This window comes from Caloenas nicobarica, chromosome 12 (genome assembly GCF_036013445.1).
Source record: "Caloenas nicobarica isolate bCalNic1 chromosome 12, bCalNic1.hap1, whole genome shotgun sequence".
NCBI classification, from domain to species: Eukaryota; Metazoa; Chordata; class Aves; order Columbiformes; family Columbidae; genus Caloenas; species Caloenas nicobarica.
In genome coordinates, this window is record NC_088256.1 from 12,473,274 (window position 1) to 12,496,579 (window position 23,306).

At 43.2% G+C, this 23,306-nt stretch overlaps 1 protein-coding gene across 3 annotated transcripts in view; it reads right to left on the bottom strand.

Annotated features, from left to right (window-relative positions):
* The window catches only part of NRK (Nik related kinase), a 104,532-nt gene that overhangs the window by 54,014 nt on the left and 27,212 nt on the right, over nt 1-23,306 (bottom strand). For 2 of the 3 annotated variants that reach the window (XM_065643187.1, XM_065643186.1), the window contains exons 3-8: nt 17,488-17,544; nt 9,774-9,899; nt 8,879-8,989; nt 6,857-6,947; nt 4,598-4,728; nt 1,156-1,210 (exon numbers count right to left, since the gene is read on the bottom strand). In XM_065643187.1, the coding sequence (XP_065499259.1) occupies nt 1,156-1,210; nt 4,598-4,728; nt 6,857-6,947; nt 8,879-8,989; nt 9,774-9,899; nt 17,488-17,544 (571 nt within the window). The remainder of the gene's footprint in view (nt 1-1,155; nt 1,211-4,597; nt 4,729-6,856; nt 6,948-8,878; nt 8,990-9,773; nt 9,900-17,487; nt 17,545-23,306) is intronic. The other variant, XM_065643188.1, reaches the window with a different exon arrangement.

The following is a 23,306-nucleotide window of genomic DNA, read 5'->3' on the forward strand; positions in this document are numbered from 1 at the left end:
CATTTCTCACATGTGGGTTCTGTTTTTGACTTTCTCCTTTGTCTTTTCAGTTGCACATGATACAGTGGGGATGGGGAGCAGAAGTCTGGTTTCTAGCTATGGGTCCCAGGCACTGTTGTGCTACAAAACACAATGCAACAGAATATCATTCATAGCATTCCCTGCCAAAACTAGTGAAAACATCAAATACAAGTGCCATGAGGAATCAGCATGCAAAGTTACGAGGTCTCTCTCAAAGAAAACCATGCGGGCTCATGTCTCAGGACTAAGCTTCAGCCAGGCTGAAGCACAGTGTCTGAAAGCGCTCCTGAACTCCAGCTGGCTCCCGAGTGCTGCTAAAAACCAAGTCTAACGGGAGAACAGCCAAGTGTGTTTTTTTAAAAACACAGCCTACGTGCTCTCAAGCTCCAGCCAGAGTATAATTTATTTCATCTCCTGTGCTCTCAGCCGTGACCGGATACCCCATCACATCACATCTGCTTCATGGGCGCTGGGGCAAAGCCATCGGTCCTCCGCGGAAACAAAAATGCACGAGGTCTTTGCATCCACGGTGCAGCTGTCGATCTCTGCCCGGCAGCGGCGAGAGGCCAACCAGAGGGGCGAGGGGGCAGCTGGCAGGCGAGGGCGGCTGTAAAACTACGGCAATCTGCTCTCAGGTTGAGAATGTGGTTATGGACTAGAAGCCATTACGTGAGTAAATACAGTATTCATCCCCAAACCTGTGAGAATCAAGTCACTCCCAGAGTAAAAATATAACCTTTAGGCCTAGCTTCTCCCACTGCCATTTTTTTTTTTCTTTTTCAGTGACCTAAACCCAAAGCTGCTCTTGTCAATTTTTTCTGCAAACATGCCAATCACTTCTGCTTAGCTGTACCCACAGGCCGTGATCAACAAAGTGCTGCTAACAAGAGCTCTAAGAAAAAAAATGTATGTTTCCCTAGGGCACAAAGGCAAGGAATCAAAATATAGTCTTAAAGGGTCTAAAAGGAAAAGGAAAGCAAGAGAGGCCAAATGAGAAAAAGTCATAGATTATTTTAAAAAATACAGTGAGAAGCAGAATTTTGTACATCTGTGCATTAGCCAAGCACAAGCTATTTTAACACAAAACATGTTCACAGAGCATAAACACCCCCAGCTTTATACCAAATCACTTACGAGGAGCTCCTTCGGCCATTTCAATGGCAGTGATTCCCAGAGACCATAGGTCACTCTGTAGGAAAAGAAACATTGCACATTGCAACTTGCAGCATTCAAGCTTTTTGTTTGTTTGTTTTCTTTTTGGCTTTGTTTGTTGATTTGGGGTTTGTTTGTTTTTACAGTTTCCCTAGATTTCTCCTGGATCAGGTTGTTTTAGTCAGAGTGACATACATTCTGCTCCCTCCCATTCCCTACTGAGCTTTTAGGAAATGTGCTAATAGCCAGAAGCTTCCTATTTCCCATGCAGCTCTGAACAGCTGATTCATCATTTAAGCAGCCAGCCCCAAAATGCAGACCTTCTGCATTCAAAAAACAAGAGCCAGAATATAGCAGGCACTGTTTAAATGTATGTCTTAAATCTTTTAAACTGTTTAACGAGGCAGTGAGACACAGCAGTGCCTCACCCCCCTGCTGCTGGCCCTAAACATTTTTGGCCTTAATGCTTATTTCAGATCAGTCATTGCTGAGTTTCTACACCGATGGAACAGAAAATACAGTCAAGCCTTGGGGTCTGACTTTTTCTGTCTGCAAAGTCTCCAGTCACGTGTTTTTGGGCACATGAAAGGAGAGCACATCACGCCATCACATTTCACCGCAGCGTATGCTCAGCTCAGTGAACTTCGAGTGGAGTTGCCTTTACCATCTTATCTGGATGCTAAGGACCCAGTTTTGGTCCTGCAAGGTAAATCAGAAACACTACCAGGGACTATAAAAACCTCACAGGTTTCCACTTGATTAATCGTGTGCATTTTTTTACTATTTTTTGGGTATAAGTGTAGCCAAATGACAGGCACGTGACCAAACCCACTTGCAGGGTTTCTCTAAAACTGTTGTTTAAAAAGGGAGCAACAGAACCTTCAAAGATTAGAAGCACTATATCACTACAGGAATAGGAGCTCATATCCCACCTGGCACTCTAAATTTGACTTTATTGACAGAGTCCCCTCAGCCCAACTGCTCCATTGGACCAGTTTGCATCATAATTTGTGGAGGGATTTGACAACAAAACTGGTGGGAATTTAACAGATTAATGATCCTGATGTATTATTAAGTAAATGACTGAAAATTAGAAAAGCCTTCTAGAAGTAGTACCGCAGGTTTGGGGGACAGTGGGAGAAACAACCAAGCTACAAAAAATTTTGGTTTCAAAGTGTGAGAGGCAGACAGATGAAAGGGAGGATGACAGCAGCGTTTGTAAAGGTCAATGTGCATATATATATATTTAGGTGTACATATTTTTACTCATTTGTTATATATATTTTATTACTACTTTTAAATCAGAGCTGGAACAGCAAGAAATTGCAGAGTGGTTTCCTGCTAGTTTGCTCATCACATCAGCTATAAACCTCTGTAGAAAAGACCAGCCCCATTCTGAGTCACAGCACTGTCTGCCTAAGTGCTTCCAAAACCCTCCACTAACCAGCTTTAAACTACCATCTGCAGAATCTATTCAGAAGTGGACATAAATGCACACAGATGAACTGTGATTATTACTGAAGATAAAAAACCCTCAAGAATTAGGGGTGCACATTCCTAATGCTTATATCTTCTGAAAAGTACACATTCTGAAAAGGAAATTGACTGGGAACAGGGAATGAAGACAAGAGATTAATTTCTTGAGGTTAGAGTAGAAGATTTATACGGTATGAAAAATAAAATAATATCCAGGAACATTCTTTAGTCATGACAGACACACAACATGACCTCACTCTGCCAGTGCAACACAGAAGGTCTCAACAAGGGAGAATCACAGCCTCTGAATCACTAGAAAATGGAAGCAATAACAGGTTCTTCTAATAAATATTTCCGAAGCCACAATTAGAATGAGAGGTGCAAAGTGGCAACCAAGAGAGCACCTGAACTGGTGGGTCACTCAGAAGGTGGCTGCACAGAAAGTCATTCATGGAAAACATCCCTCATGCTAAGTGTAGACAGACAAATGACAACACTGCTGGAAACAGGCCAGAGAACAAAGAATAAGCTTTGTAAGTCTCTTTAGAACAGCATCAGCATCTTATGAGAGTTAGGAGGGGAACCAGAAAAAGTACTTGATAGCTGTTCTTGGGCTTCCCAATGCAAGGAAATAATGCACATATTGGAATGGGTGCAGCAAAGAGCCACAAAGTTGTTTAAGGGACTGGGGCTGGGAGGCTCTGGGCTGAGAGAGATGGAACTGTTCAGACTGGAGAAGGGAAGGCTCAGAGGATCTCACACACACGTACAAACTCCTGATGGGAGGGAAATGAAGAAAACCAAGCCAGAGTTCCAAGTGGTGCCCAGTGATAGGACAAGAGGCAATGGGCACAAACTAAAATACAAGAAATTCTGTGCCTTCTCACCTCTGCCACCCTGCAAATGACCAGAAATCATTCTGGGATGGGAAATCTCTTGCAATGACAGGCTCATAAATGAATGAAGTTATGCTAATCATTGCAAACTAACTCAGGTTTCACAGCTGAGTAAAGAGTAAAACATCTCTATGTCCTGGTTTCGGCTAGGATAGAGTTAATTTTCTTCCTAATAGTTGGTGTAGTGTTGTGTTTTGAACTCATACTAATAGTATGAGAAAAATGTTGATAATACACTAATGTCTTAGTTGTTGTCAAGTACTGCTTACACTAAGTCAAGGACTTTTCAGCTTCTCGTGTCGTGCCAGAGAGGAGGCTGGAGATACACAAGAAGTTGGGAGGGGACACAGCCAGGACAGCTGAGCCCAACTGGCCAAAGGGATATTCCATAGCATATGACATCATGTTCAGTTAACACACTAGGGAAAAGTTAGCCGGAAGGCCGCTGCTTGGGAATTGGCTGGGTGTTGGTCAATGGGTGGTGAGCAACTGCATTGTGCATCACTTGTTTTACATATTATTTTATTATTATTTTCCCTTTTTGTCCTATTAAACTGTCTTTATCTTAACCCACAAGGATTATCTTTTGGTTTTTTCCCATTCTCTTCCCCACCCCACTGCAGGGCAGAGAGTGAGCAAACAGCTGTGTGTGGTGTTTAGCTGCCTGCTGGGTTATACCACAACACTATCACAGAGGAGAGCACTAACTTATCATATTAATATTACGCTACTTCGAGTACTCCTTCCAACTTTACCTCTTTCTTTCTTTTGTGTCCTGACCTGCAACCTCCATATATCAGTAATTTTTTTGCATAGAAGCTCATGAAAGCATATTTCATGTACTAACAATTCACCAAAAATATTCATAACGAAACTCTAGCCTTAAAAAGAGCCACCACCCACATATTACAAATACTTCTATTTGTACGGTTATAATATTATTGTGGTTTAAAAGAAGGGAAGCTTGAACTTTTCAAATGCAGTACTTGAGCAGGATTTCAGCAATAACCTGAACATTTTGCTACCTTGCTACCTGCAGTTGTAACACTTACTCTGTAATCATACGTAGAGTCTGGGTTCTCCTCACAAGCAATGACTTCAGGTGCCATCCAATACGGCGTGCCAATAAATGTGTTTCTTCTCCCAATAGTCCTATCCAGTTGAGCGCTGACACCAAAATCCACTGCAAAACCAAGCAGAGGTAAAGAAATTAATAACAGCTTGTATCCATGTGGCAGAGTGTTTGCTTGGTTACTTTCTTGCTGTTTAGAATACCAAACCTTTGGGCTACAATGCGTATCAAATCTGAGTTCCTCCAGTACATCTTGTCCGATAGTTGAAATTTAACTGCCTTTCTTTTGTTGTTTTTGACAGAAAGATCAAACAAACAGCATGCTAAATCTGCCGGGCAGGTTACAGCACACATTACTTGCTCTGGGAAGACATTACAGAATAATTTATACCTGAGCTAAACACTACATTGAGTAGAACTTGAGATCTTTAACGGGTATCTGAAAGGAAAAATAGTATCGACGGACAAGGCAAATTTGGATGCGTCCAATATGGCCATTTATGAAAGCTGGAAAGAACTATCATACCACTTCATTTTGAGGTGTTTGGAGCAACTCTTGCCCTACATCCATACGCTATCTTAGAACAAGCTGAAAAGTATACTAGTTTATTCTGATCTTAGACTCATTGTAACGAGAGAATCGTGTGGTGCTCGTTGTGCTGAAAAGGGTGTTACTTTCATCAGGATTGTATAGCAAAATGGTTTTGTTCAGATATGAAGACAGCCCTATACAACCAATAATTATATGATTGTATTTTTATCTGAACAAATCTCTAAGCTTCACTAATTGGATCCACTGGGCATAGCACTTGTGTGCTATTCACAGAGAAGACTTCATCAAGGAGCAGATTTTATCACTTATGTTACCTTATTGCAGGTCATCTGCAAACCACAATCATTTGTACTACTATAATTTAATATGCCTGTTCAGCAAACCTTCTCCAACAGTAAGTAGGACCCGGTCTCTGGGATCACTGTGTGTTCTGTGCTTATCATGTGCTCTGTGCTTCTCACAGGAAGCGTGCACACTTATATTGAAGTGCAACAGAACTGGACTGAGGACCTTTTGGGTTTCTCACTTCTTTACTTTAAGACACATAAGCTAAATCTCTCTGGAAACAACTTGTTTGTTTGTTTGTTTGGGGCTTTTTTGTTTGGTGGGTTTTTTGTTTGTTTTTTTCACCTGTTCTACTTAGTAAATCTGTCTCATCTTTACCCAGAGTTAGAAAAGTTTAACTTTGCTGTCAACCATGTGAAAGCTGCGACTAGTAACTATAGAAGACCATAAACATGCACAAACCTCCCTCTCTTGCCAGTTTTAAGAGGGAACAGCTGAAAAGTAGTACATATCTTTTAGAGACTACAAGCAAAATCCTGTCTTCATTTAATACAACAGCAAAACTCCCTTTGACTTCGGGAAAGCCAGGATTTTGCCGTAAGGTTAAACCATAACGAGACCGAAAGTACTTATTTTCGCCTGCTCCAGCCAAACATCCTACCCCACATCCACACGTTTATTACTTTTGTTCTCCAACCCTACAGTGAATTATTTCAAATAAAGAGAGAGGGAGCATAAAGACCATCCCAAATAAGAGAAGTGCCCTCCTTGAGACTGCTCCTTTAAAGCACTGCCATGTGTTCCCTGTGATGTCTTCCCAAAACATGAAAAACATCCCCTCCTCAACGGAGATATGTACTGGAGTTTAGTCTTAGGAAATCAGTTGTCAACACTGACATGTCACAGCTTGAAAGGAAATAAGTGAACTCTCTGTTATTTTTGAGCGATAACTATTAGTAAGAGCTACTCTTCAGTGGTAGCCCTTAGACATGAGTAATTTCACCTACTGTCAAACATTAAAATCTCTAAGACCACTTCCCTTAGAGAAATGGATTAGCATAATTTATTCCCCCAAATTTTTATTTTGGAAGTCTTTGCATGCCAGGATCTGCTGTGAAGGCCTGATGGTGCTGTGACTGCCTGATGGTGCTGTGACTTACTAGACAGGTTCTGCATTTGACTGCCCAGAAGTAGCTGTATTCCCCACAGGTTGTGAGTGACGTCCTTGCAGAACATGTCACATTTTCAGCTCTTTCTACATGACAGACACCTTATAAACACAAGCATTAACGCTACTTGACATATTTGTGGCTCCTACGTTACTGATGGTTCTTTCCAAGACAAGACAGAAATCTTAAATTTTTATGAACAGGTTTCTAGCACACATGTAAGGAAACTTACCCAGCTTTACTTCTGCATTTTCTGTGAGAAGAACATTCTGTCCTTTAATATCTCGATGGATGACATGGTGAGCATGAAGATGTGCCAAGCCCTAAAAGAAAACCAGACTTCCTTTATTCCTTCTTGCTATCATTATCATGACTGTGTCATTATTGTCTTTTTATGCTTTTATCCTTCTCAGACTTTATTCATGGGGAAAGTCCTTTAGATGTTATTAGCAACATGAAGACTCCAGTTCCAGAGAGGAGAGAGGACAGCAACTGCGAGTTCGATTATCTGCTTTACCCACAGGCCGGATAGTAATGGAGCACCTCTGAAGTCAAGTGTGAAGAAAACAAGGCGCAATACTTTAAACTAGTGGTCCAGAATCAAGGGCTGCCTCCTTAAACTATGTATTGAAAGCAAACAAAAGAGGGAAAGAGCAATGCAGAATGCTCTGTATGAGGACCAGAGACCGCAGATGGGTGGTTACAGTGGCTTAAGTTCTGCATTCAGCAAAACAGTGTTCAACAGTAAATGGACCACAGAAAGTTCAAAATATCATGTCAGATCTCTTTTTGAATGCAGCAAATATTGTTTTCATTCAGTTAATATTTGCAATATTCTGTCTCCTCCTTCATTACAAAATTGTCCATGGTTAAACTAGCACAGATATAAAGGAACACACTAAAATAACACATTCTAGTAAGCCAGGGGATACTTCACTCAAAATGCCTAGCCTCTGTAATATTAATGAATTCAAATAGAGCTTCCAACCAGCTTCTGTATTTTCCAGAAGGAAACATTGCCAATCCACATGCAGCTAGGTCATTCTGTTTTGAAACAAGCATGATCAAATCCAATTTTGTTTTACACCAGCATGCTGTTGTGGTTTTTAGTTGCATAAGCGTAAACCGAATGTTTTAACATCAATAGCTTTAATAGTGATACTGTAGCCACACAAATGAAGAGAAACCTGACCTGACCGTTAAGATTGGTTTTTTTTGCAGAAGAGTCCTCTCCATGCTCTGCAGCTATAGTTATTACAATCTGCAGTCTAATACCAAATCCTTGTAAGACGGTAAATATTGTCTGCTGAGCACGCTTCTCAACTGTTCTGCTCCAGAAGATTTACCCCATTCGAGCATTACTTTGGTGTGCCATTTGAATTCCAGCTCCCAGAATACACATTTATCTTACTGTTATTTAGAAAAGAAGTAAAACTCCATTACAAGGAAGACAGATCAGTAACTCTGTAATGGGCTTTGAATTTAGAATGACAGGTCCCAACATCTTTTTTTTTCCAGGGCTGTTCACTAGATTACACTTGGGAATTATTTTATCTTCTGTACTTTCCAGGAGAGGAAAACCAAAAACAAACAAACAAACCCAGAACAACAAAACAACAACAACAACAAAAAACAAACCAAAGAAACAACAAAAATAAACAAAACTCAGAACAAAAAACAACCAAACAAAAAGCACGACCAAAAAAACCCAAAACAAAAACCCAAAACCAACATACCCTAAGCTTGCATAGAATGAAATATAGCCCCAAGAATTGTCTTGGGGAACATTGCCCCAGCAGGGCCACCTTTAAGATTTTGGAATACTGTTTAGTCAACATTGCTTCTAATAGTGCGGAAAAGAGGCCCCTGAGTGTGTGCATGTAAAGGAATTATGAACAGAAAGACCTTAAACAGCATGAACAGCTGAAGCAAAGAGCAGCAAGATCTCCTGATGTGGAAGACAGACTTACTGAAAACAGAAAATCTCTTTGCTTTTCTAGATGCCCAGAATGTGGACTTTCAGAAGATGGCTATTTGCCATAGGAAACAGGAATTTTCTGTGCTTCATATAGAAAATGTGATTAACTACAATAATATGAGATGTCAAGCGGTCATCATGCTGGTTCTTCAGGCTCTTCTGAACTGAAGGACCACAGCCCATCAGCCCCACAGCAGCGCTCATCAGTGACCTACATTAGTGACGAAAGGTTTCTTCATTGAAAACGAGCACTAAAGCTCCATTGGCACAACTCACCCTGAGAACCTCTCTACAGACATATGCAATCCAGTCTTCCTTGAAACAGTTCCCTTTGGTCTTCTTCACCAGGTCGGTGACCGAGCCCGCACCGCAGTACTCCATCACCAGCTGCAGGAAGACAAACGCGATACACCTTTATCACAGCACTGATGGGGTGCCAGCGGAGACACCACGTGCAAACACCCGCTCCACCACAATCAAGGTATGGCAAGCTATGTGTGACCTTCCCGGATGCCAAGGGACATAAAATCTCATTTCCTGAATCACACACATTGCTGAATAAATAAAAAACCCACCTCAGTAGTGTTCCTCTGCTACTGCAGGTTACGGGTACTTTTTTCTTTTTAGAAAATATGAAATCGGGAAAACAACAGCTAATATAGTAGTACTGACAAACATGGGATTTTTTTTCAGAATTCAAAATTTCTCATTTTGCTGCAAAGCTCCAAAAACCTTGCAGCCAAAAAAAAAAGAGGAGGGTTTGTTTTATTTTTTCTTTGCTTTACTGTGAATTCCTTTGTTGCCTTTTTCATTTTCCAGCTGAAAAAAGGAGAGAAATGCAGCAAGAAAAAGGAGAGGAGGGGAAGAGGACAAGCTCTCTTTCACTACTGTTAAAAAAAAAAAAAGTTACAGAAATGTTTCATTTGAAAAAAAAACCCACCTCGAATAACAAATCAGATTGACAAGACAAGTCACAAGTTTTATGCCCAGCCTCAAAGGAAATCAGAGGGGATAGAAGACACGTAGGGAGGAACAATTTTGCTCTTTTATATGTTATTCCTCAGAACAATGACTTCAGAGTTTCACTGAGACAGAGTCCAAGCCAAGCATATTGGAGCTCTAAAGAAAAGAGCTGTAAATCTCATGAACAGAAATGACACTAAACACTTACCCAGAGCTGATCATCTTGGCCTGCAGGACTTTTCTTTACAAATGCACCATAATATGTAGCAATATTCCGGTGATGGGAATACTTTTTTAACATATTTATCTCCAGCTTGATTTCCTCCTCTTCATTCTGTAGCAAAAGAGAGCAGAAGGCTCCTTAGGTGACCAGAGATCACTGAGCTGTGGGGCAACCTCTGTCTTTGGAGGCTTCCAACATCCAGCTGGAACCAGCCCTGAGCAACCTGGTTTGATCCCATGGCTGACCCTGCTTTGAGCAGGAGGTTGGACCAGAGACCTCCTGAGGCTCCCTCCAACCTAAGTTATCCTGGGATTATGAGACTGCAACTGATGGACAGGCTGCTAAACCGATGACTGAATCACCCTGATCCACTGGCCTAAACCAACGAATTGTTAGGGTTTGACCTAAGGAATCCAAAATTTCCCGATTTGGGTATAACAAGCTCAAGGGGCTTGGACAGGACCTATTACTTCCCAGTTTGCAGTTTCTGTATGCAGTAATTCTTAGAGAAATTAACCAGATTCAAACAAAAATTAAAATATTCCTAACACCCCATTACTTAAGTACTTGGAAAAGCACTTAGTGCACACATCAGCCGATTTGTCTTCCCAGTCCTGTGGAGGGTCTCACTGGGAGGAAATCGAGCCAAGAGGGAGGTGACTTGTCACAAATCAAACTCCAGAGCCAGCGCAGGGTTAAGATCTGCTCCTTCCTTACAGCTGTGAGGCTTCCCTGCCCGGACCATGGAGTTTTTCCCCTCTCCTAACATCACGCCAGCAGTGACTAGGACTGGCACACCCCCAGACTTCTCCTTCCAGGCACTACCCAGCTCGGTTTTCCTTCTGCCTTTGTTTCAGTCTCTTCAGGGCAGACATTCTCTTCTGCCCAGTACAGCACTGTGCACAATAAGATAACTAATAGAAACACAAACGTTAATAATTACATTAGAAGGAAATGCCCTTTTTCAGAAATAACTGTCTGACCTGAAGAGGTCCTCTCAGAGCCAGCTCGTTTGCTATGTTGCCACCAAGAGAAATGGTGCACAATACTCAGTGAAAGGTTGTAGATTTTGGTGTCTCATTCGCTTTAATAGGAAATGAGTGGTGTTGCAAGGTATCTTTATACCAGTTAAAAGGAGTATGACAAAGTTGAAAATTAATTTACCTTGCTGCAAAACATCCCAGTCAGCACTTACTAGCTGAAGGGAAAAAAAGGATCTGTAAGGAGGGAGCAAGAACAGCTCAGCCCCACAGGACATTTCTCTGCACTTTTCCATTATTTTCCAGTAGTTTTGCCATCAAAGCATTCCTTTAACCATCAAAACAGACTGCTTACAAAACCAGCTGTGTTGTCCTTTCTACCTGGAGCAAAACATTAAAGCCTGACAGGCTAAAGCCAAATTCCATCAAGCATATGCATATGATGCATCTTATGAAACCCGACCACACAAAAATCATTCTCAACAGAACAAAGGGACCAATATGTTTTCCCCAGTAACATCAATCCACAGGAGACACATTACCAGACTAAAGCCTAATTGTCTTAAGCTTTAGGAAATGGGAAATGTAAAATAACCCCACTTGAGGCAAAATCAGCTATTCCAGGTTTCAGAACAGCCCCTTTGTTGAACACACGCTCCCAAGTTGCACACATTACACTAGATATTTCATTTATCTTTTGTTTGCAATTAAGGAGAAAGGAGGATCCTTAATCCTTGGTTTGATACAGCCCTGAATACTGCATGGCTTAATTAGCGATGGTAAGGAGGAGCCCAGTGCAGCATGTGGAGTCTCCAAGAGAAATCAGAGCTGATTCCCAGACAGCATGCAGGAAACCCTCCATAAGCACAGTCCTGCTTCTCTCTGCATGTGGCCAGGGCACAACCAAAGGGAGCTGAGAGCTTGTGCTGCTGCTTTCTGGGAGGGGAAACAAGGCTCTACCCGCTTTGGGACTCCAGACGGTGCACGTGAAAGGGTAGAAATAGGCAGGCGAGGAGAAGGAGGCAGAGAATAAGGACATGGAAACCACCATTCTGGACCTGGCCACTAGAGTCCTCTCACTGATATGAGTTTCTGGTAACGGATCTTTAGGAAAGAAGAGCAGAAAGCGGGACAAACAGGGAGGACCTCCTTTCCTTCCTCTACTGTCCCTCCTGCATCCTGCCCACTCCTCCCGCTAGGGCAACCAAACACATGAAGGGGAAACATTTATCTTTGGTAAAAGCCTTCCCCAAATTACTTAAGATCTCTTCAGATCTTAAGGTTTGTGTTTAGTTTGTTTTTTGTCCCTTTTTTTTTTTTTTTTTTAACTCTGCCCATCTGCATGAACTTTGCACTGGTGGAGCCTGACTGAAAAGCTTCCCTGCTATGCCCTCAGCACCCGCCTGCAGCTTTCACCAAGTTCCCCCTGGGGAGCTGGCAGATCTCAACCACTTCCTCAGAGCTGTTGCCTCTTTTTCAGCTCTTCTTCCTTTGCCCAATTAATTTGCTGGATGTTGGAACTGTGCTGGCACAGCTCTTATCTGAGTACTTTCTGTTCCTCTGCAATCTCACCTCCATGTTTTTAAAACAAAGATAACCATGTGCTTGTTTGTAAACACAGTTGGAACACCAGGTAGGCTCTTCCACACCCACTTGCAAGAGCAAAGAGTAGCTGCACATGTGTAATGCTCCTTTCCCATTACCAGCAAGATGATCCAATTTCTGCTTTATCTCATGCATCATCTATTAAACCAGAAGGCTAGAACCTGCTCCCTTGCCCATCCTCGCCCATCAAAACAGTTACCTGTGCTCACACATTGCTGTATGCTACTCATGTCCAGGACAAGTGCCTTGAGAAGACACTGCTTAGATTGGACAGGGGGCTTCCATGAAGAGCCCCACCACCGCTGAGCAGAAACCCTCTGAGCCAAACTCCTGCATCCTCCAAAGACAGAGATGTAACTTCAAGTATCAGTCAGTCTGTAAGTGAAAGGGCTATACAGGACAGCTAGTGGGCATTACACAGACAAAAAGTACTATGTATTCCCAGTGCTTGAGTGAATTTTGGAAAAATTTAGTCTATTGCACATAGAGAAACCAAAGCAGAAGGGTAGATATGAGCAATTCCGTCCCACAGGCCATGTCTGAGGCTCAGTTAGGAACCGAACCTGGACTTGCTAAGTGTCAGGGCTACATACATCCTTCAAGCAGGGTGTCCGGGGACAAAAGCACCCTCAATTTTTCAGTGCGTGCATGTAGTCAGGATTTCCACTTTCCACCTCCCCTCTGACAGCGTTACCATCAGCCACATCTCCCAGGGGTCCAGAAACCTGCTCCTAAGTCATGCCACTTAAGAAAAGGAAGCAAGCTCACAGATGTGCAGGTGCAAAAAGCTGTTTGCTTTCACAAACCAATGCGTTTCTGGGCACAGATGGCTGCATGCACAAAGATGACAGGTTCATGATCAAAGGCTGTTTTTGAAGATGTGGGCCTATCTGCAATGACATCAGGAAGCAAAGGACTAGAAAGCACACACCTCTGACCTCAAATGGAAACAAGATCATCAGCTGATAAATACTCCACCAAGAGAACTCTTCGTATCAGGGCAGTTTTAATGACAAGTTTCTCATTTAAGTGTTATTTTGTTATCTGGAAAGACTGAAAGCAAGGACAGAGACTGACCTGCTGCAGAAGAGCTCTTTGATCACCTGCACTGATAGCTGAAGAGAAAAGCAGCAAGAATTCAATCTCTTTGCAAGCACTCTGCTTGGAGGCACTGTCAAATGGCAGGAAGCAGAGCCTGCGTGGAGAGGTACATGAGCACACGTTGCCATCAGCTCCCCTGCAACCATTTCAAAGGGCTCCCTCCACTCCCCCCGTAACGCGACACGGCAGAACTTCCTGACAGATGTCCAGAGGATCCCACAATGACCGCAGCATCCTGCTGCTGCTCTTCACAAACCAGCTCGGGCTGCAGCTCATGTCAGCAAAGGGCAGATTTGCTCAGCTCTTGGTGTGCCTCAGATCTTAAGAGGTGAACAATCAAAGCTGGAGCTGGTCAGGGAACTTCTGATGAAATAATTTCTTGCCAGAAAACAAACAAACAACAACATAGATTTGGTGATACAGAATCTTTTGGCAGAAATGTACTCAGTACATTAGCTGAAAGACCTCTTAGGTTGGATTTTCTAGTGATGAAAATGATTTTCTGTTACTAGAGGAGAGAAACCCACTGCAGAATATCCAAGTAGCAAGGAGGTAGCTCAGACCTCTGGGATATGAGACATCCTTGTTCAATCCTACCTTCTCCCAAGTCAGTCATCACTGAGCTATTCCTGAGCAGGTTAATGATCAAACTGCAACCAACCTACACTGGTGTGGGGGTCTGTCAAACTTGGCCACTGCAATGGCCCCACTTTGAATGAGATCTACTGGAGGCTTGAACTGGGCAGTCCTCTAAGCAGGTACACAAATCACAAGGCTAATCCAGGCATTCAGCTCTTCTCCATTTTTTTTGGAGACATGTGAAGAGAAAGAGACTGCATTTGCCTTGATTTTATTTTTTAAAATCTTCCTGTTTTCTACCACATGAAATTTTCACTCCCTAAGAAAACTGTTCCCTGTGCAGCACAAATCAGATCATACAACCACCCAAAGACGAAAAAGGCCACAGGGGCTAGGAGCCTCCCATCTCACTCAAACAGGTTTAACTAAGACAGCTTCCATTTCTCACAAGTCAAATTCCACGCGAGATGTTGCTCTCAGGTGCAATTAATCGGCAGGACATTGGAGACAAGGATTTCAATATTTTAAAGACTTTATTTAATGCCTCAAGCTAGCTTTTCAAGACAAAAGGATCAGAAAATAACTTAAACCTGAACAGACTAACAATGCAAGAGGAATACTGAATCCTTGACAGGCTCACAACACTGAAATTCTGGAGATTAAAAGGAAGATTGCCAAGAAAGGTTGGACCAGATGATCCTTGAGGTCCGTTCCAGCCTGGTATTCTATGATTTCTACATTACGGTTGGGACCCACTACTGTTCTAAGAGGCTTCAGTAACCAAATGTTATGAAGCAGAGAAAAGCTATTGCTATTTTACAGGAGAAATGAGCTTCAGAGACGCCCCGGGCACATACAGCATCTGCCTCGGCTGTACCCATGCTCCTGCCTACTGCAACTGCAGAGCAGGAATGCATTGGCTTCAACCACCCATCTACTCTGCACTACAAGAGACCAGCAGCACCACCCCTGGCCAGCGGTAATCCCATTTCTTGAGCCACGCAGCTCACCCCGAGTGCTGTGGGAATTTGCACCAAGGTGTCCGAGGGGCTCAGGATCACAGCTGCCACCCCAACCCTGCACACAGCTTCCCACAGCGCCGAAAACAATCGGGGTTTACCGCATCTCACTGAGCTGTGAGATGTGGTGGCTGAGGAGAGGACAACCCCAGGGCAGAGCAGACAGCTGCAGGAGGAACCAGCAGCAACCACGTGAATTACTCCTGTACTGGGCTCCCAACATCTCGCAGAGGCACCGCCAGGGGCCTGAAGGAAACCCATGATGAAGCAGAGCACTGCATCCAGATCTGCCAGCCTGTGCCCCAGCAGCGGGAACACAGCCAACCCCACATTACGAAAGTGGAAATAACAGGAGAAAGTCTTGTACTCACTCTGCACCAAGGTCAGGAAGCAGAAACAACCAAGCACAGCTGAACTGGATTTGTTCACGGTTTAGTGGGAGAAAAGCACCAGGGAAAACCCCTCCAGGTGGCTGCACCAACACACTCACCACTCGACTCTCAAACCGTCACAACTGTTCTGCATTAAGTGACTCAACATGAAAATAGCACAATCTGTTATCATTGCCCCTCAAGCGATGGGACAGATTCCCCAGTATGACGCTGGCTCTCTAACCTGCAAGGAAGCAGCAAATCAGACCTAAACAGCTGGTTTTTGTTCCCAGAATCACGCAAGTCTATCAACATGAATTCCTGAAGCTGGACCACAAGGTTGTCTTCCATTTAAATTTTATTTCCAAGTAATCAGGCATTACTGGATGCTAAAGTTTGTTCTTTACGTACAAAGGAGACTGTGTTATGTATAGCAAAGGGAAGGAAATCTTTCCAAGGTTCCCTTCCTACAGCTTTTGCTTCAATTGTTTCATCAAGGAAGGGACTGTCACTGGTGTTAACATGATGGCCCACAAGTGACATCTTTGGCCAGCCCTCAGGCACTGTTGACTGACCCAGCAAAGCATGGAGCAGTCCATAGAGCAGCTCTGGATCCCTTCCAGGATCTGTCCTGTCAGCTCCTCTGTCAAAGCATGGAAGTGCTCTGATTTCAGGAATCTGTCTGCAACCCTAACCTTATTCCCTCTCCCTTCCAAAATCCAGCAGCCTCATGTTTGGTGACTGACATTTTTTAAAGCCAAAGCACCTGATGATATATGTACCTATAGAGCTAGAAGGAAAAATCCCACCAACTCAATTAAAAAAGCACCCTCCTCTGTGCACGGAGAACAGCAAAACCGGTAATTCAACTACACATGCATATTTTACAAGGTAGCAGCCGTAGCCGAACCAGCCCTTACATATGCTTTGTAAAAGCATTACAGGAGCATCTAAGTTCAAAAAACCCAATGTGCAGTTCAGACTACTTGCTGCTCAAGGTTAGATTCCCACATCATCAGCAGAAAGAACTGTCCTTGACCTGCCCTATGTGACAAGGCCCACATAGACACCAACTTGTTCTGCTGACTTCTAAGACGACCAAAAGACATACAAAAATACAGGCAAGGCTTGCTTGTGTGTGCCCAAAACACCACATGTAGATGTACCACTGGCAGACTTGGCCCAGAGGACTTAGCTGTGTTTATTATTTCAGGTGATAACCCTTCCACAATATTGCAAAAGGACTCTCACTTTATCTTGGAGTTTTGTACTCCATAGCTACACTGCCAGAGTGACAGAATGGGGCGCTGGTCTTCAGTGAGACTAAGCGCATGCTACCAACCCACAGACTTCCAGTGACCTTGAGAAGAGGCAGCAGGGAGTCTCCCCAACCTTTCTGGGGCTTAGGCTAACATGGTCTCAAAGAGGCAAGCTGATTTGCTACTGAATGTGCTCTTAAAAGGAGGGGAAAAAACCCAAAAATCAATACTTAGCAACTTTTTTGGGACCCTGTTCCAGCACTGACACCACTTTATAAATGTGAGCAGGGCCAGTGTCAATTAAACTGTCTCCTTTTCTCATCTGTCACACAACAATAAAGAAGTGCCACATTTGCATGTCTGACGTGTTCCTGCTTGCTGGCTGCCAGGGTAGCTGCTCTGAGGAATGGCTGGCACACGAGGGGAGAGGATGTGAGGAAACAGCAGGGGCAGCGCAGAGCTGCAGGAAATCTTTTACTTGCTGTCTCTGGAAACAGATAATCAACTAGAAATAAGCAGGAAGAGAGTTCTCCTCTTTGTTATTATAGACCATCAAAACATATAGCAATGCATTCCCTTATTGCTTGGTTACCATTGGTCAGGTACAGTTGAAAAATCTGGTTGTATTAACACATCAGCACTTCATAAAGCACAAACCAGTGCTCAGCAACCATAATTTATACCACTGGATCATCTTTCATAAGCTATCCGCCGTCTCACAATCCAATCATTTATTTTTCCTTGCATGGTGATAACAACTTTTTTATCTTTGGTTTTGCACTCACCTCAGTAACATTCATCACTTTGATTGCTGCTAGCTGCCCAGTCTTAACATGGCGACCCTGTTAAAATAACAGAAGACTAAGTAAAACGCATATGCAGACTATGTCTACAGTAACAAATTAGGCATATAACAACTGGACTTGAGTACTTGCTTTCAGTCATGTATCAACAACATTTCAGCGACATAAAACTACCAAGATAAAGCTTAGTGATGTGTTATCAGGCCCATACCCTTACCACGCTCTAACGTTAACCGAGTTCCCTTTGCAGGGCTGAATTTCCCCCTTTAGCACAAAGCAAGCAGCAATGCTGGGAGACTTCTGCTGTCAGACACAACATGGCACGAGTTTATGGGTCTCTGGACGACTCCTGTTCAACAGGCATTGCCACCCCTCAAGCCTCCTTCTCTGGGAAGACCCAGACCTGGTTCTGACCTAACCAGAACCACTCTGTTGTCCTGCAATCCAGGGCTGACACGGGGCGGTGAAGCAAGGCTCTGGGTAGCTGGCACTGTCCTCACCTCCCCACCCTACATCTTCTGGCTCACCTCAGGGTAAAGAGGAAACTCTGGGTTCCAGTACATCAATCTGACAACCTCTATGTGGCTGCCAAGATACTAAAGCTGCATGTACTTTCCCAGTGTGCTGCCTTTTTTTTTTTGGAATTCTTACTGCAGCTGAGTTAACTATATCTCAGCTACCTCCCAAAAAGCATGCAGAGACTTTGCATTTAAAATGTAGTCTTCTAGAGTGGTGGAGAGGAACTCTCCCAGGCCTTTGACTGTGTGTATGCCTACATGCTTACACACGCTTCACTAGGGAAATGCTTACACCACACCATCGTTATTAAACAACAGATAACTGGTAATTTTAGACTTGGTAAAGTGGCTAGCTTTTGAAAACAAAGATAGGAAAAGGAAGGTAATAGGGAATAAAGCTATTACAAGGGCAAACTTGATAACGACACTGACAAAATATGGTTCACAAGAATGGATATTAGAAGCACAAGCAGGAATCTTGCTGTAAATTGTAGTTTCTTTGCTTGGTTAGGTCAAGTTGCTCAACAGATGCCGTAGATGCAGCGTTTTGCCATGATAACCAACACTAATCTCATACTGTAGGATAGTACCGAAAGATTTGTATGAACAGTGGATTGGCTACACCTCCTAACTCACACTTCCATCAAATGTTCAGAAAGGGGCTTGAAGCTTTGAGACTGCAATTTTGTTCCTGAAATAGTAGTGCCTGCAAAGCTGTATATTGAAATAACTAACTGACATCAGTTAAGTGAGCCAGAGGAAATCAGGAAATCAAATATGAACTGCTGCAGTTTGCAGACAAAATGATTTGCAGGTGCAATTTACACCAGCAAAATTAAAAGCTGGGTTTATGTAATTTAAAAATCCTGGTCCTATCTGCACAAAACTGCATACCAGTGTTATTTCTAAGACTAAGCAATTTTGCACCAAAGAAAAATGATTCCTCGTTCTCAGGTGATATGTCACAGTCATGTTTTCTTTTACAGAAAACTAAATCCTGCTGAGTTTTTCTATATTTATAAGTGTCCTCTTTCTGTGGAAGCACTCCTGGGATTGCAAAGCTTTTTTTCTCATAAACTAGAAGGATAGGTTTTACAAACTACTACAGACCTCAGGAGGAAAACAACTGGGACACACCCCCACCAGGCCCAGGACACGACAAGCAGTGGCGAGTGCCAGCCTGACAGATGCTGGTGTTTGGTCAGCATCCATCCCCTGATGTTTGTTTGGTCAGCATCCATCCCAGCTGACGTCAACCCCGGTTAGCGAGCTTCCTCTGCACAGCCACAGCTCCTTTGTTGGAGGCCATTGTTTGCAAATGTTTCCAGGCATTGAATGTCTTGGCAATACAGCGATATAGGGCCTTCCACAAAATACAGTCATGCTAGACACGTTGGCACCCTGGTTGATCTCCAGAGTTTGTCTGGATTCAAAAGCACTGACAATTCCATGTCTCTGGCCACCACATATAGTAGGCGACCAACCCAAATGATGAGTCTCTCCTGGGCTGCTGAACATTCTGGAAAGGATGACGTCAAGAATCAATCCTGATTTTCACAGCTACAGTGAAGCATGGAGATGTGCTTCTTTACTGAAAAAATAAATCAATCAACACTAGGCTATCATTGCACTTGATATTGAATATTCATAAGAATAAGAAAGGAGGAAAGGCTTGGCATTCAGTTTTGATTTCACAGCATGACATCTGGTCAAATTGTTCCTCTGTAAAACAGACATCTACTCTTTTGCAGCCACAGTTATTTCCACTGCATGCAAGCCTTCTGCTCTCACTCAACTCTACCATTATAGATGAGAATACTAAATCCCCCCAAAAGTTTGCAAAATTAGCATTTATGGGAAAGAAAACAGCAAGCCCTTTTGTTCGGTGGGTTGTGATTCACCTTCACACAACAAATGTGTCCCTGCTAAACAAGATACACAAACCAATCCTGCTTCTGCATTCCCAAAAGCTCCCATGTCTGCAACCGGGCTGACAGCTGGGCGAGAGGAGCTCGGACTGTGCAGAGAGGGCAGGATCATGCCCCGTGCCTTGTCTCAGTGCCCTGTGCCTTGTCTCAGTGCCCTGTCTTCCTCGCACCGTGCAGTTACTACGAGCCTGAGGGCAGTGCACAGGCTCACATCCATCCGTCCCTCTGCACATGTTCACCTGCAAAAAATACTCTTTGACTGGGTAAAGCAGCCTCTATACAGAAGTGAATTCTGCTAACTACATGCACTTCAGACTCATGTTCTTTTAGAATCCCTTTTCCTAGAACAAAATAGAGAGCAACTCAATCCACCAGAGAATCCAAACCCTTCTCAAGAAAGGAAAGCAGCAGTAAAAACTCATTCCTGTTTGTTTGCTCTAATTCTCACCTCACAGCAATTTATTTTCAACAACTGTTATCGCACTTTTTTCAAGAGTCTTTCACATTTCTTGATTGCATTAAGCTGAAGAACCTCATCTTCCATCCCACAAGTTTGTGCAGGGTAATGCAGAGCACTACAGGTTAACCTCATGAAAATGTATAAACATATCTATATGTTTACATCTGCCTTTCATCAGTTATCTAAAAGGCATGAATTAGTTTAAGTGTGCATAAAAAAAGAAGTATCTTGGAGAGTGTAGCTAAATATGTATCTATAGCTATATATCCACATAAAGACATTTTCATCATGAGATACTAATTTTACTGTCATCTTGGCAGATTTATTTTTGATTACCGTTGTACATTTTCCTATAGTAAAGGATTTATCGTTATTGTAGAGCAATACATCTCAAAAGTCTCTGCACCTGCTAATGTATGCAATGAACAATGTGGCAGAATTACACCGCACACACAATCATTTCTCCTTACCTCTGACATCATCCCAACACACACAAGTAAAACCTTTCCTTCAAATATTGCCAAAGAAAAAGGTTCAGTCAGTGGAGGCAAAATAATCAGAGAACCCTTGAGACATCCTAGATTTCATTCCTTCTCCTCCACAGAACTTCAGTATCTATTCAGTTAGTTATGAAACAAACGGGCTGAAGCAAAGCCACCCAACAGCTCACCCAGACACCAGCAGTCCCAGTAGGCACCCTACTGAACTCTGCACCACCACTCAAAAAAGTGGGTGTGCTATTGCAAGACTCCACGCTAAGAAGCTGAAGCTTTCAGAGGATCTGAGTGTTCATGTGGAGAAGAACCATTAATGCCTGTGCAGCTTATCGGAGCACAGTAACAGGCTCCATGTTACATTTGCTTTAATGACCAGGCTACGACTGTGCTGGCAATCAGAACAAAAATCTCATTTCTCTCTTTTACGTTGGCTTTTCAAACTGTTTTGAGTTCATTTTCTTTGACATCTCTAAAAGCAGTAAACATCCTGAACCCAGCCCTGGGCTTCTTGTTAACACACCGAGACTAGTGGCTATATAAGAAGAGGTTTCAGGGCCTGGCCCCTTATTTTTTCATTTATCAATAAATCTCAGAGGTTAGCCAGAGTTCATGGGAACTCACACATTGCTACTTTTGCTGAAGCCACAAGGTTGAGAATGTTTGAATTGTTTTGAGAAAGGTGGTATTTTGATTTTTGTTTAAAGCTCCTGGGAGCAACTGGCTGTTTTAACTGTTTCCCAACCGAATGAGATCAACAGATGCACCTACTTCCAGTGACGAGACATGCAAAAGTTCATCTTTTTTGATTTAATCCAACATAGGAAGAAGAACAAAGGGCACTGACCTTCCTAGCCCTCTGTGCAATCCACCGCTGCCCATCTTCTCCAGATCATTTAAGGGAATCAGCCTGTTGTGATTCAAGAGCCACTGTTGCACATTTCCTCAGAAACTGGGCAGAGGGCAGGAATGGTCTGTGGGCCCATTTCCCTAATAAAAGGTTTCATCTTTCACCCAAATGCTCAGTTTGAGAGCAGGTTTCAACTCTGGAGAATGCAGCCAAAACATCCAACAGCCATCTGCAAGTCATCCATATTCCCACCCAAGAATATAGCATTAAATGCTATCAAACTCAAGCAAAGCTTAGACATGAACAATTCTGAAGCTCAATGACTTTCTAAAATTGAAGTTCTTGCCTACATTTTGATGAGGTATCCAAGCTGGAAGAAATTCTCCCATTAGCTCCAAGTCCAGCAAAATTCCTTGTCTCCTCCAGAAAATATTTCTGCATAAAGTCTGCTGCAGTTGCCAGTTAGTCACTACAGTAACATTCAGCAAACATGGAGCCAGCATACACATTTTTCAAATCTGCATACTGCTCATTGCAGCCACATTTGTGGAAGACGCTTTATGCCAAAGATCTGGTTCTGATGAGCTCCAACTGTGCATTATCTCTGCAGGGAGATATACATGGAGTAGGACAGACTACTCGGTGTTATTTCTATTAGATATTTATCTTTTTAGCTGAATTAGATAAAAGAACTGCTTATCTATGCCCTCTACTGAGGGTCAAGACGTATTTTTCTATTTACATCAAATAAGAGTATCAGCATTAGCGGTCAAGCTATTAACTGATACGGGGGCTTTACATGAATTAAATATATCTACAAAAAGATGCATTCAGTCATGTACAACACCTTTACCTATTAGGTCCAAACAAAAATTTGGGGCAGTCTCTGGCTTGGGCCACGGTTACAACCACAGACCCAAGGTCCCAGTGACACGTACCTGAGATTGTCAGGCTGTGGGTCACACACAGAGAGCTTGATTTGAGAGCTTCCCTCCCAAATCCTGCACAGCCCTCTCTTCCTAGGGGTGGCAAACAACCCCCAACAGCTTCTATCTCCACTTGCGATCTGACAGATTCACAGTGGACAATTGCATGTCCAGATGACACAAACCAGCTGTTCCGTTACTGTGCTGCACACCGTGCCAAGGCAGCCCACGTCAGTCCCCTCACACGCTTCCTTTTTGGCAACAGGCGCTCATTAATGTCCACGTGTTTACGGGTCTGTCCCATGTAGCTGTCACCATTTAACCGCAGCAGGAAAAGGCACACGTGAAGGGTGGCTGCAGGATACCAGGGCAGCACGGAGCTGGTGGATTCAACTGTGCAAAAGTCCCCATCTGCGCCCATGTCCTCTCTGCAACCAGAAGTACAACCTCACTTTTCTCTCCCCTATAAAGCAGATATTTTGGTGAGGCTGTGAGGTGCCTATTGTGCAAGGACATCTCCCAGATGCCAGAAGCCTCAGACGCTTGTCAGTTTGTACCTTTGTGCCCATCTGGAGGGCACTTTCACATCAGACATGCTCTGCCACCAGGCACACACACATACAGC